The sequence below is a fragment of the Struthio camelus genome, chromosome 28 (assembly GCF_040807025.1).
Source record: "Struthio camelus isolate bStrCam1 chromosome 28, bStrCam1.hap1, whole genome shotgun sequence".
NCBI classification, from domain to species: domain Eukaryota; kingdom Metazoa; phylum Chordata; class Aves; order Struthioniformes; family Struthionidae; genus Struthio; species Struthio camelus.
Window position 1 is genome coordinate 5,648,191 of NC_090969.1, and position 11,787 is coordinate 5,659,977.

The 11,787-nt window shown below is 54.9% G+C and overlaps 1 protein-coding gene across 1 annotated transcript; it reads left to right on the forward strand.

Annotated features, from left to right (window-relative positions):
* The first annotated feature begins 2,354 nt into the window (after positions 1-2,354).
* On the forward strand, positions 2,355-4,875 carry LOC138062530 (maestro heat-like repeat-containing protein family member 7). Its single transcript, XM_068921130.1, has 6 exons — positions 2,355-2,459; positions 3,046-3,201; positions 3,496-3,597; positions 3,987-4,089; positions 4,689-4,762; positions 4,849-4,875. Exons 1-6 carry the CDS (start codon positions 2,355-2,357, stop codon positions 4,873-4,875), a joined length of 567 nt encoding a protein of 188 aa, XP_068777231.1.
* Positions 4,876-11,787: the final 6,912 nt, after the last annotated feature.

The following is an 11,787-nucleotide window of genomic DNA, read 5'->3' on the forward strand; positions in this document are numbered from 1 at the left end:
GTTTTTTCCCCAGCTCTTCCTGGCGCTGCTCTTGCAGATGGTCTTCACAGCAGAGTTCAGCCACCAGGAAGCAAATATCTTCTTGAGGGAATGCCAACGGGATGAGTCCCGTCCCACCAGCCACGTCAGGTGCTCGATCCCGGTGGCCCTGTCTCTGCGCTGCACCTGGAGGCAGGGCCAGGCTGCCAGTGTGACCTGGGCTTTGCTGTGCATGCAGGTGCGCCGTGCAGGCCATGAAAAGTCTGCTGCGCTGCGCTCACTATGAGACCATAGCCGTGGCTGTTGAGAGGAAGGGTGGCTGGGACCTATTTCTGCATGCGGACACCTCGCAGAAGGGAGTGGTGGTGCTGGCCAGGTAGAGCCCTTTCCGGCCTGCTGTGGCCCAGCACCTCTTCCCTGGATGTGGGGTGTGCCACCCCTTGTGCTTCTTGTTGGGGGAGGGGGAGCGCCAGTTCTCCAAGAAAGGGGCTGCAGCCTCAGCCCTTGTGGCAAGGGCTCGCCCAGCAGAAGGGCCCTGGGAGCTGCCATGCTGCCCAGCTTGGAGAGCTGCTGGGGGAGCAGGTGGTGTTAGGAGCTGTGGGAGAGGGTCGCGTGCAGGAGTGGTCCCCTCCCAAAGGCCTGGAGTGCCGTCCTGTGGGGCCTGGGCTCACATGACTGAGAGCACTGGGGACGGTGTGCCTGCAGTGCCCCCGAGGGCAGAGCCCCAGGAAAGGTGCAAGAGGCACAGGAGAACATGGGGAGGGCCCAGGGGCACAGGAATCCAAAGCGGGCAGGAGCGGGGATGTGTGGGCAGGCCATGCCGCCTGGGCAGGAAGGCTGTTTCTCCGGTCTCCCACCAAAAGGAACATAATGATGACTGACGCTGGCTTTCTAATGGCAAGGTGTGGTAGGGCAAGAGCAGTGCTCCATGATGAAATGCCGCTGGCTGCAGGAGCTGCGTGCCAAGCACTGCCTTGGCCTGCCTTGCCCTGTGCTGGAGGGACATGGCTCGAGAGGGCAGAGAGATGCCAGAGGAGGTTTGCCTGCTCACCTGAGGCCCAGCACTGCCTTCTTGCCTCTGACAGAGCGATGAGGGGGGCTCCCAGTCACCTGCGTTGCTGGATCTTCCACCAGCTGGCAAGGCTGCTGAGGAGGGAGGACCAGTTTCATCAGCTGCCCGTCATGGCTTTCTTCGTCGAGGTGGGCCTCATGGCAAGCGGTGCCTCTCTGGAGGGGCCTCTAAATGCTGTAGCTCGCTTGTGCACATGCGTGTGGGGTGATGCTGGTGAATGGAGCTGGGGCAATGCATACGCTCCTGTTAGTAGCCCCGGCCTTGGCTCGTTTCTGCTGGGCGACCACTCGTAAGCACTTGTATTTTGTGCCTCCTTTGTGGCAGTTCTCTGTGTGTTCAATTGCTCCTCCAAGGGATGAGAACAAGAGGCTGCAGAGGGTTCAGGGGACGGGAGGAGGAGGCGAGCGGTGTGTGCAGCGTGCCATGAGGTGCAGGGCTGGGAGCAGGGCCCAGGGGTGTCTGCACAATGCCTGCTGTGTTTGGGCTGAGCTTTGTGAGGGCCTGGTGCCCTTGCCCTGGATGGTGGGTGGGATAGAGAGCTGCACGCTGCAGGCAGTCCTGCCGGCTCTGCCAGTCTTTCAGTGCTGAGTGCATTTCAGCTGCTGGAATGCCCTGACCTTGCCGACATGGATGAGGAGGTCCTGCCACTCGTCCAGAGTTATGTGCAGAGTGAGAGCCTGGAGATGTGCAGACTGGCGTTCAGAGGCCTCGTGACTCTGTTGAAAAGACCCAAGATGGTGAGGAGGGGGGCAGGCGGGTGAAGCCATGCTGGCAGCCTGGGGCTTGACAGGAGACACTGGCTTGGACTTGGCTGGCAATCCGGAGGTGTGGAAGCTGCTCCCAAGTCTCCGCTGCCCCATTCATCTGCCCCGAGTGTCATGCCAGGCCCTTGGCCGTGCTGCACAAGGAGAAAGGCACCAGTGCCCAGCGGGAAGATCTGGGAGAGGGACAATGAGCTGGAGCACAGGGCCGGGCTAAGGCAGCCAGGTGCTCCTGGGCCTTGAGGCAGCAGCTTTGCTCCCTACAGAGGCCAGTGCATGCTGAGGGCCCCCTTGGAGATCTGTGCCCTGCACTGCAGCCTCTGTGCCCAAGGCCTGCGTGTGTGCAGAGCCCTGGCCCTGGCCACTGAGCCCTGATGGGAAAAGAGCACACAGAGCACTTTTGGGTGGGGGGGGGGGGTCTGTCCTTGCTTCCCACAAAGAAAGTTGTGTGTTTCCCACAGAAAAGGAAAATGCAGAGCCTGCTCCCAGACAGCATGGAGTGGCTGCAGCATGCTTGCAGGGAAGTGTGTGTGGGAAGCCTGATGCTGCTGAGAAACATCCTCACCTACCTGGAACAGAAGGGCTCCAACCCGATTGTTCTGCAGCTGGCTGAGAAGCTTCTGCCACGCTTTGATGACATAAGGCTGGTGGGAGAGCCGGGGCTCTGCTGGTGTGTCCGGGGGTCTGTATGCGTGGTCTGGGTGCTGTGTGCCCCTCTGCATATGTGCCTGTTGGCACGTCCCCGCACAGGCCCTGCTGTGTGTCAGGAAACCTTTTGCCCTGTGGTTCTCAGCCCATGCCCTGTGCTGGCCTTGGTGTCCAGGGCTGTGGGAGTAGAGCAAACCAGCCCCCTGTCTGCTCTCAGCCGTGGCCTGGGGCAGTGATGAGCAGAGAAGCAGGAGCAGGCTAGAGAGTGAGGGAGAGGCTGTGCCCCGGGGCTGTCCCTTTCTGTCCTCTTCTGTGCGGGGGTCCTGATGGAGCCCTCGGGAAATCCAAGAAGCTCCCTCCAGAGGGAGAGGGAGACAGAGCCCAGGGAGGCTTGTCGTGCTGCTGCCGACAACCCTCATTGTCCAGGCTGCCTCAGCAGAGGCTTGTCCTCAGCTCCGACCTCTGGCCGGGCTGGGGGACAGTTGTGCCCAGAGAGGACGAGGCCTTACAACGGCAAACGCTCTTGTCGGGCCCCGTTCCTGGAGTCGTTGCTGAGGCCTGCCCTCCTCTCCTCCCTGCCCGCAGGAAGACAGCAGAGTGCGAGAGCTCTCCATGCTCCTCTTCAAAGACCTGCTGGAGATTGTGGCGGGGAAGAACAAATGGAACCTGAAGCAGCATGCACAGAGGAGCCTGGTGCCGCTCTTCCTCCACGTGAGTGACAAGATGCAGAGAGTGGCCCAGGTAGGGAGCAGTGTTTTGGGGAAGCAATGCTGACATGCCGTGGGTGGAGGTGAGCAGCAAGGCAAGGGCTGCTGCCAAGTGTGCCTTGGAACACATGGCAGCATGAGGTCCAGCTTCCTGTGTGCCGAAGGACAAGGCAGAGCTGCCTCTGCCTTCAGGGAGGGCCAGACCTAGTGGCACGCTGCGTCTTGCCATTTGGGGCTGGGAAAGGCTGGGAGCCTTGCCAAGACGAGGGGGACCCAGGGTGTCCTGCCGTGGCTGCGGTGGCATCTCCTGGTCTCTGTTGCTCTGCAGGCCTCTCAGGAAGCCCTGGTCAGTGCTGCACAGTTCCTGAAGTGGGAGGAGCTCAAGCAGCTGGCCAGAAGAGCGGAGACGTGGAAGATCGGGGAGTACGTGGTAAGGACGTGGCCAAAGCCCCCGGGGCCCCGGCGGGACGAGGCCTGCCACCATGGCCAGTGTGCAGGGTGCACAGCTGTGCCCCCCACGCACTGCTGCAGCCCAGAGCCCCCGCTGTGCTGGGCTGTGCTGCAGGGCCCTCTGCTCTAAGTGCCCGCTGGGGTGCTGAAGGGGCCCCTGGCCTGGCTGGGCCTTGGCAGAAGCATGGCAGGGATCTCAGCACCCGCAGGCCCTGCTCTGCCCTCTGCTCCCTCTGAACCTGGCTACCAGCCAGCTTCTAGCTGGGAGGCGTGAACAGGAAGGAAGAGGAGGCCGGAGCAGGGAGGAGGGACAGGCCTGGCCTTCTGGGGAGGCTCGGTGCCAACCCCCTGTCCTTGTGCTGTCTGCAGCTGCTGAGGGACAGGAGCAGAGCGGAGCAACACCTGTGCCTGAGCCTGCCATACCTGGAGAACCCGGACGCATCCTTGCGGGAGGCAGCTGTGAGGTTCATTGGTGAGCCACAAGCCCAGGGCCATGCCTGCCCACCCAGACGGGCACACAGGAGGGTCTTCAGTCCCTCCCACCGTCCCTGGGTCCTGCACCCTGGGGACCCTGGGGACGGGGCTGGGGCCAGCCTTGCTCAAGGGGAGGAGGCTTCATGGCCAAGCTGGCAAGGCCAGATGGGAGCTGTGCTGCTCGGGGCTTGGTGAGGAGTATGAGGGGTGAGCGGAGGTGTTTGCCTAGGGCTCATCGGGCAGCAAGTGAAGAAGCGGAGAAAGGAGAAGGTGCAGGAAATGTGCACTGGTGAGTGAGAGCAGCGCTGTGTCAGGCAGCCCTGGCAGGGAGGAGGGAGGAGGCTGGGAAGTGAGCTCCAGTTCACTGGCCTGCCCCAGGCGAGGAAGGCTCTGTGTCCGTATGTGGGGGAGAGCAGGGGGTATTTGGGGGGCATCTGGGGCTTGGCCAACCGGCAAGTGCCAGCTGATCCATTTGTCCTACCTGCTGCCTCCTCCCCATGGGAAGAGCTGAGTGGGGCTGGCCCTGCCTGGGGGGGGATTCCTGGGATCTCTGCAAAGGTGGGAGTCTGTTCTCAGCTCGGTGCCTTTCTCTTGCAGCCCTCCAGCCCCTGGAAAATGATGCTGAACCTTTAGTCCGTTGCCTGGTGTCACAGACCATCATGAACCTGAGGGTGCCAAGGAGAGCAGCAAGATTCCACCTCAGAGCACTGTGTCCCTGGCTCCAGAGAGCATGGGTGAGGTGGCACCCTCCCGCCAGGAGGTGACTCCGTTTGAGCAGAGCTGACGCAGCTGTGCCAATGCCATGGTGCTGCACACCACGGACACACGCAAGTGTGCTGGAAGGTCTGGCTCATTGCTGGCATCTCCCGCCGCCACAGGACAGCTCGACTCCTCAAGCACAGCCCCTGTTGTGCTACCACTTCATGGCTTTGTTGTACTTCCCGCAAAGATACAGCCCCGTTTCCTCAGCTGGAGTGAGTGTTCTTTTTTTAGGGAGCCAAAGGCAAGGGGCAAAAGTTGCTGCCTGCAAGAATCTGGCTTGTCCTGGGTGGGACGGGGTGTCCACTCGTTCCAATATCCCAGGCCAGCATAGAGCAGCCTGACACACTTTGGTTTTGCTGCAAAGCGTCAACTGCTCTACTGGCCCACAATACCCAAGGGAAAGTGGGAGAAAAGCTTTGGCCTCCCCTGCCCTCTCCAGTCACCCCAGGACAAGAGCAGGCCCCTGCTGTCTTCAGGGCTTGCATCTCAGGTGGAAGGGGAGAGCTGGGGTATGACATGCAGCTCTGTTTCTATCACCACTGCCTACCCTGTGCATGCTGGCCTCAAGGCCGAACCGTCCATGAACTCCAGAATCATTGCTGAGGATGTAACTGCCAAACCCATTAAAAGCAGCTAATAAAGATATACACCTAGCTCATGAGGCTACGAAGTAGACTGCAGGAGACAAGATGGGATGCACGTGGGTTGGGGTTGACCTTGGAGGAGATAAGGGACTGTGGGGAACAAGGACATGGCAACGAGCCTGGGCTGAAGGCCAAGACCAAGCAGAACGAGAGCGACACCAACCAGAAGGAGAGTAAAGAAGACTCAGTAAAGAAGATTGGGGGAGACCTTCCCTGGCAGGTGGGAAATAAAACTGTAAGGGGTCTAATTACGCCAGGATTTCTTTGTTCAGGGTCCCTCCCTGGAGGCACCCAGCTCCAGCAGTTACTATGCTGCAGCATCAGTTACATAAATCAAATTTTGCTGCTAGATGTGCGTGAGGCTCTGCTCCTCGGACACCTAGGGTCAAAGTGTTTCCACAGCACTTTGGCACCCCAGATGGGAGTGTAGCCAATCACCATTGGACCCTCTTGGCTCCAAACGTCCAAAATTAGAAAAGGAAAAGGAAAAAAGAAGACAAAAGGCAGTACAGTAAAGTTATGCAAAAAGCTAGCTGTCACTTGATGTCAGGATGATTGTCCATCTGACAATTAATGTGGGGGTTAACCCAAAGAAGGAGCCTTCAACTCTACGAAATTAGCTATGCTATGACGTATATTGGAAGATGAAAATCCTCACTGAATGGATTATTGGTATGTGTGGAATAACTGAGCACGGGACCGGCGATATCCAAGGAGGACAAATGGCACCCTGTGTAAAACTACTCTTGCTGCAGCAGATATAGGTGTCCCAAATAACTCCCCAGGAGCTACTGCTCTGCCTTACACTCCTCCGGTGGTGCCTCCTGAAGATCTGTCTATCTGTCCCTCTCCTTGCCTTACTCAGACTTCCCCTCCTCCCGTGGCAGGACTCCATCCTATGGTTTCTAATGTTTTACCTACTGCAGCAGCATTACAACCGAGTGCTACGGGGGGAGCTAACCCCCCTCACGTGGTACTGCATGTATTCACTAGCCAGCCCTGAAGTCCGAGTGATTGAGCATTGTGGGCAAGCAAAATGGCCAGGTTGAGGGAGGATGCGGAAAGGAGCGCTCAGCTGTTTTCTAATATATATGCACTGGGTATAATCCAAACTGGCGGGACACCCAAGTACTCTTGAGAGAGTTGTTCTGACCAAACGAGCGAGATAAAATAGTTAATAAAGAGGCAAAGTTTGTACAACAGACTGGGGGAAACAGAAATCGTTAGCCAGCAAACGATCCAAATTGGGATTACAGTAACGCAGGGGACAGAGTCACTTGCCAGACAGGACTCCGGAACTTGGTAGAAGCTATTAGAGCATGTAGGAAATTAGGAGTGGATTGGACTAAAGTGCAGGAGCGTAGACAGAGCTTGGACAAAGAGGCCAGGGATTTTTGGGGACGACTAGGGCAAGCCTTGTTGAACTATGGGGGAATGACTTTCCAGAATTGGAATGATGCACTAGCCATTAGTGTATTTGTCCATCAGGCCGCTCCGGAGAGCCCGAAATAGTTGAAGGAGCACATGCCAGGGTGGCAAGGCAAACTTCACAAAGGATTTCAAGTGTAGCAGTATTGGTCTATGACGGGAGAGAGGAGAAACAGAAAGTGAAGCAAGCAAAGGAACGGAAAAAGGAAAAACAAGAAGAGGCTAATCTCTTAGCAGCAGCTTCAGGACGGAACTTGCAAATTAGAGGAAGGGGTAGAAGAAGAGACAGAGGAGACCGAGGCAGGCTAGGACAATGCCAAGGGCAAGGACAAGAAGGAGACAGGAGAAGATGGGGAGACAGTGAGGGACCGGAATGTTATTTCTGTGGAAATGTAGGACGTAGGCAGAGAGAAGGTCCCCTTTGTCCAAGAAGGTCCCCAGGAGTAAGGAGCCCCCAGGGAAGCGGATCAGCTCGGGAGGGTGGACAGTATTCACAATGACTAGAGACAGGGGAATCCAAAAACTCTGAGGAGAGAGAAATGTTTAGCATATTGTGTACATCTTCGAGATGCTGTCTCTTAGGGAGATACCTGCTTTTTCAAGAGGTGCAGACAAACTTCCAAAAGAGCAGTACCATCTTCATGTTTGCTTAACAGAAGGATTATGCTAGTTAAGGCTGGCTTATCTCCTTCAGGGTTCTGCCTTCAATAACTAAAAATGCTAACATAACTTCTTGTTTGTCTTAATGCACTATTGGGAACGGGATTACAATCGAAAAAGAGGAATGCCTATACTTTGCGCTTAATGAATTAGTGCCTGGCTGCAAAAGCACAGCTGCATCTCAGTTCTTGAGTCTCCAAACCAAATCAGTGCAGAAAGGCTTTCTTAACAACCCAGCAACACCTTGGCGCCTTTTCAAGTGACTTGTGATTTGTGGCATAATGATAAAGCTTTTGCTTCTCTCTATTTGGTTTTCTGAAACATTGATTTGTAATTTAACTCGATTGCCTTGTCTGATGTGTTTGTATGAGAACCCTTTGTCATTTTATAATCATAAATACTATTGCTGTAGATGCAAGCAATCACCCAAAGATTTGTATCCGTAACTTTACTGGGATCCTGGGATGCAACTGGAATTACTCAGCTCCTATTACATCTCTACAGCAGCTGCAGTCCAATTCTACACTAAACCAGTACAAAAGAAAAATCAAAAGAACATCATTAGTGAGGAACTCTTTCTGAATGGTCACTAACAGCAACAGGAATTTTTAACCTTATGCTTCACCCGGTAGTGATATTGCTAGCATCAACATTGTTCTCTTTACTGCTCATAATCCTCTTACACCTCTGTGTGTGGTAGTTATTGCGAAAGACACAAGCCCTGCTGTTACATACTGAATTAATATATGCTGATCAGTAGACACTGAGGTCTATTTATACCACGAAGGCAAGAGGCAGCTGTACGGCCACTTTGTGAGGTGGATGGTTTGACTCTAGTTGGGGGGGAGGTGGGGGGGAAGGTGGCAGGACCTTCGCCCTCCGCTTTCCCAAGTGATTGACCATGACCTCGGCACGTACAAACGACTAGTGGTAAAGTCACTAGCAAAAAGCCCGGGTGAGAAGTCCTCGCTGGGGAGCAAACGAGAAACTTCCTCCTAAATTTTAAAAGGTACGTGACTTCCAATATGACACACTGTGGCTAGATGACACCTGATTTGGCTAATGGTACAAATCATGGACGTAGTATAAATAGATGTCGCTCAGGACAGCCATTTGAACTCTCCTGAGGATGAAGCCTGCAGGCCTCAAGGCTGAACTGTCCAGGAACTCCAGAATCACTGCTAAGGCTGTGACATTGCCAATGTTGTAACTGCAAAACCAGTTACAACTAGCTGACAAAGATACAAAACTAGCTAATGAGGCTACAAAGTAAACTGCAGGAGACAAGATGAGATGCACGTGGGTTGGGGTTGACCTTGGAGAAGATAAGGGCCTGGGAGAAACAAGGACATGGCATCCAGCCTGGGCTGTAGGCCAGGAGCTGTCAGAAGGAGAGAGACACCAATGAGAAGGGGAGAGACCACCATCTCAGTAAAGAAGATTGGAGGAGACCTTCACTGGCAGGTGGGAAAATAAAACTGTAAGGGGTCTAATTACCCCAGAATTTCTTTGTTCGGCATCCTTCTCCAGAGGCAGCCAGCTCAAGCTGTTACTATGCTGTACAGTCATTTAAATAAATCATTATTTTTCCTGTTCTCCCTGCATGAGACTCTGCTCCTCAGAAACCTAGGGTCACACTGTTTCCATAACAAGATACAATTATGGAGGCTGGCTGCTCGTCTTGAAAAAGGGATACATTACTAAGAAACAGCCAGAAAAACAAATGGGGGATTTGTAAGAAAACTCCTGTTCTTTCCCTTGGCATAACCTTGATTAAAGTTAGCCTCAGTGCTTGGAGTAGCGAAGCCTGCAGGCCTAAGCTTGAACTTTAACCAAACCTGTGGGCTACTGTTGGCACAACAACTGCAGAACCAGCCAGAATCAGCCCTCCAACATACAGCACACAATGGACAGAGGTCACGGTTAACCTCCAGATAAGATACGGCACTGTGAAGCAGGAACACAGCAACCGTCCTGGGATGTAGGCACGAACCATTCACAAGGAAAGAGACCAGCAACTCAGGAAAGAAGACTGGAAGAGACTGTCACTGGCAGGCAGGGAAATAAGACTGGAAGGAGTATAATTAGCCCAGAATGTCTTTGTTCTGGGTCCCTCTTTGGAGGCACCCAGCTCGAGCTGAAACAAACGATCGTATGAGAGTCTGACTCTGACTCAGTGGTGAATGCCTGGGGTCCTTTATAACACACGCATCTCGGAAGGACTGCCATTGAGCTGCAAGGCTTGAGCTCCAGTTTGTGCCAGCTGAGTTTGCCAGGAGGAGATAGACATCCTCAGCATTGCTCCTGCACTCAGAGCGAACAGCTGGGATTCCTGAGAGGCAAAAGGATTCACTCTGGCTTTAGTGCAGGGTGAGGAGAGCTGGCCTGTCCATCTGTCTTGTTCCCAGCTGCCCTGTGCTCACACCTCTGAGGTGGAGGACAATTGCACCCATGTTGCCCTAAAGAGGAATGACACTGCTGAGAGCAGAGGAATCCCCTTCCAAAGTGCAGATCAACACACTCACCAGCCTTTCTCCGAGCATCTGAGGTGGGTCTCAACGTTCCCCTTCTAGCCAGGAAGACATCGGGCTCATTTCAGCTGCCCACAACCTGCTGCCCAGCAGCATTTTCATGGCCTTAATACCTAGGTGGCTTCTCCATGACATTCCTAGATGATGCAGAGATGCAATGGGAGACCTGTGGCCTTCTGGAGAGCAGCTTGCAGCCCAGCTTGGCTCATTCCAAGCCCTGACACTGCATTGCCCAGAGCCCCAGAAGTTAGAGAGAGGGACTTGGGCACCTCAGGGACACGGACAAAGCTGCATGGCAGGACCTGCAGTGGGTCTCAGTCACCCGCACACAAGCACCTAGTGACGTGAGAAGAGACAGAGGTGGTCCAAGGCATGTGCCAGTGCCTGCTTGCTCTGATGGAGCAACTGTGAGACCACATCCTTCTAGAGCATCAAGTGGGGGCCAGGTGCTCATCTGAAATGACCCTCAATGCCTACTACTACGAGAGCTCTCGCCACTTACTATGAAGCTGAGGCACATGCAGATCCCTACAGTGCAAACAGCTAATGGAATTCAGTGCAGACTCTTGCCTTAATGACCTGAAAAGAGGCTGGAAGGGGCCATGTTGAATGTCTAGGGTGTCCAGCACAACCACACGTTTCGAGCAGATACAGCGTGGGACCTACAGAAAAACCATGCCCTTTTGGAGTGGCTGCTGGGGAAGTGCCCAGGGCATCTCAGATTTCCTACCTGGGCCCAAACAACTTAATCCCACCTCTGCCTTTAGGCCAAGTCCACCCCATCTACAGCCAAGTGTGCTTCATCAATGCGAAGCACAGCACACCAAGCTCTCCACTCATGTCCCTGCACTCGTAAATAAATCTTCCAGCTTTCCTTCCCCTGAACCTCTTCTCAGCCCCAGATGATATCATCAGGGACTGTGCAGGGCATCCCTGATATCATCAGGGACATCCACAGGGCAGCTGGCTTGCAGGCTGTCCAGGCCCAGGGACTTCCTCAGGCACACCTTGGCCTTCCCAGAGACCACTTCAAGTCTGTCACAGGCACCAAGGTGCTGCAGAGGTCATTTGCTCAGCAAAGCCCTCTCCTGCCATTCCTGCACAGCCCACCTCTGGTTCCTGCTGGCCCTGGGCTCTGCAGGGTTTGCTCTGTGGGTGGGAACCCCATTTCACCATTGCACTGCCCCCTGCTATCTATGCCAGCATGTCTCTAGTCTGAAGTGCACACATGGTGTCCTTGCCTCTTGGTAACAGGGTTCACCATGACCAAGCTGCTCCCCCTCTCCTCAGCCCTGGGGAGGCCTCACCTGGAGCTCTGTGTCCAATTCTGGGCTCCCCAGGACAAGAGAGACATGGCGCTACTGGAGAGAGTCCAGCGGAGGGCCACAAAGATGATGAGGGGCCACCCGGAGCATCTGTCCTCTGAAGAAAGGCTGAGAGAGCTGGGCCTGTGGAGCCTGGAGAAGAGAAGACTGAGAAGGGATCTCATCAATGTGTACAAGTCTCTGAAGGGAGGGTGTCGAGGGGATGGGGCCAGACTCTTCTCCGTGGTGCCCAGCGACAGGACAAGAGGCAACAGGCACAAACTGAACCACAGGCAGTTCCATGTGCACAGGAGGAAAAACTTCTGGACTGGGAGGGTGACGGAGCACTGGCACAGGTTGCCCAGAG

Coding starts and splice junctions, on each gene's coding strand:
- LOC138062530 (XM_068921130.1), top strand. CDS start 2,355: ATGCTGCTGAGAAACATCCTCACCTACCTGGAACAGAAGGGCTCCAAC. Junction 3,598..3,986: donor GGAAGATCGGGGAGTACGTG/GTAAGGACGTGG, acceptor TGCTGTCTGCAG/CTGCTGAGGGACAGGAGCAG. Junction 4,763..4,848: donor AGACCATCATGAACCTGAGG/GTGCCAAGGAGA, acceptor CCCTCCCGCCAG/GAGGTGACTCCGTTTGAGCA.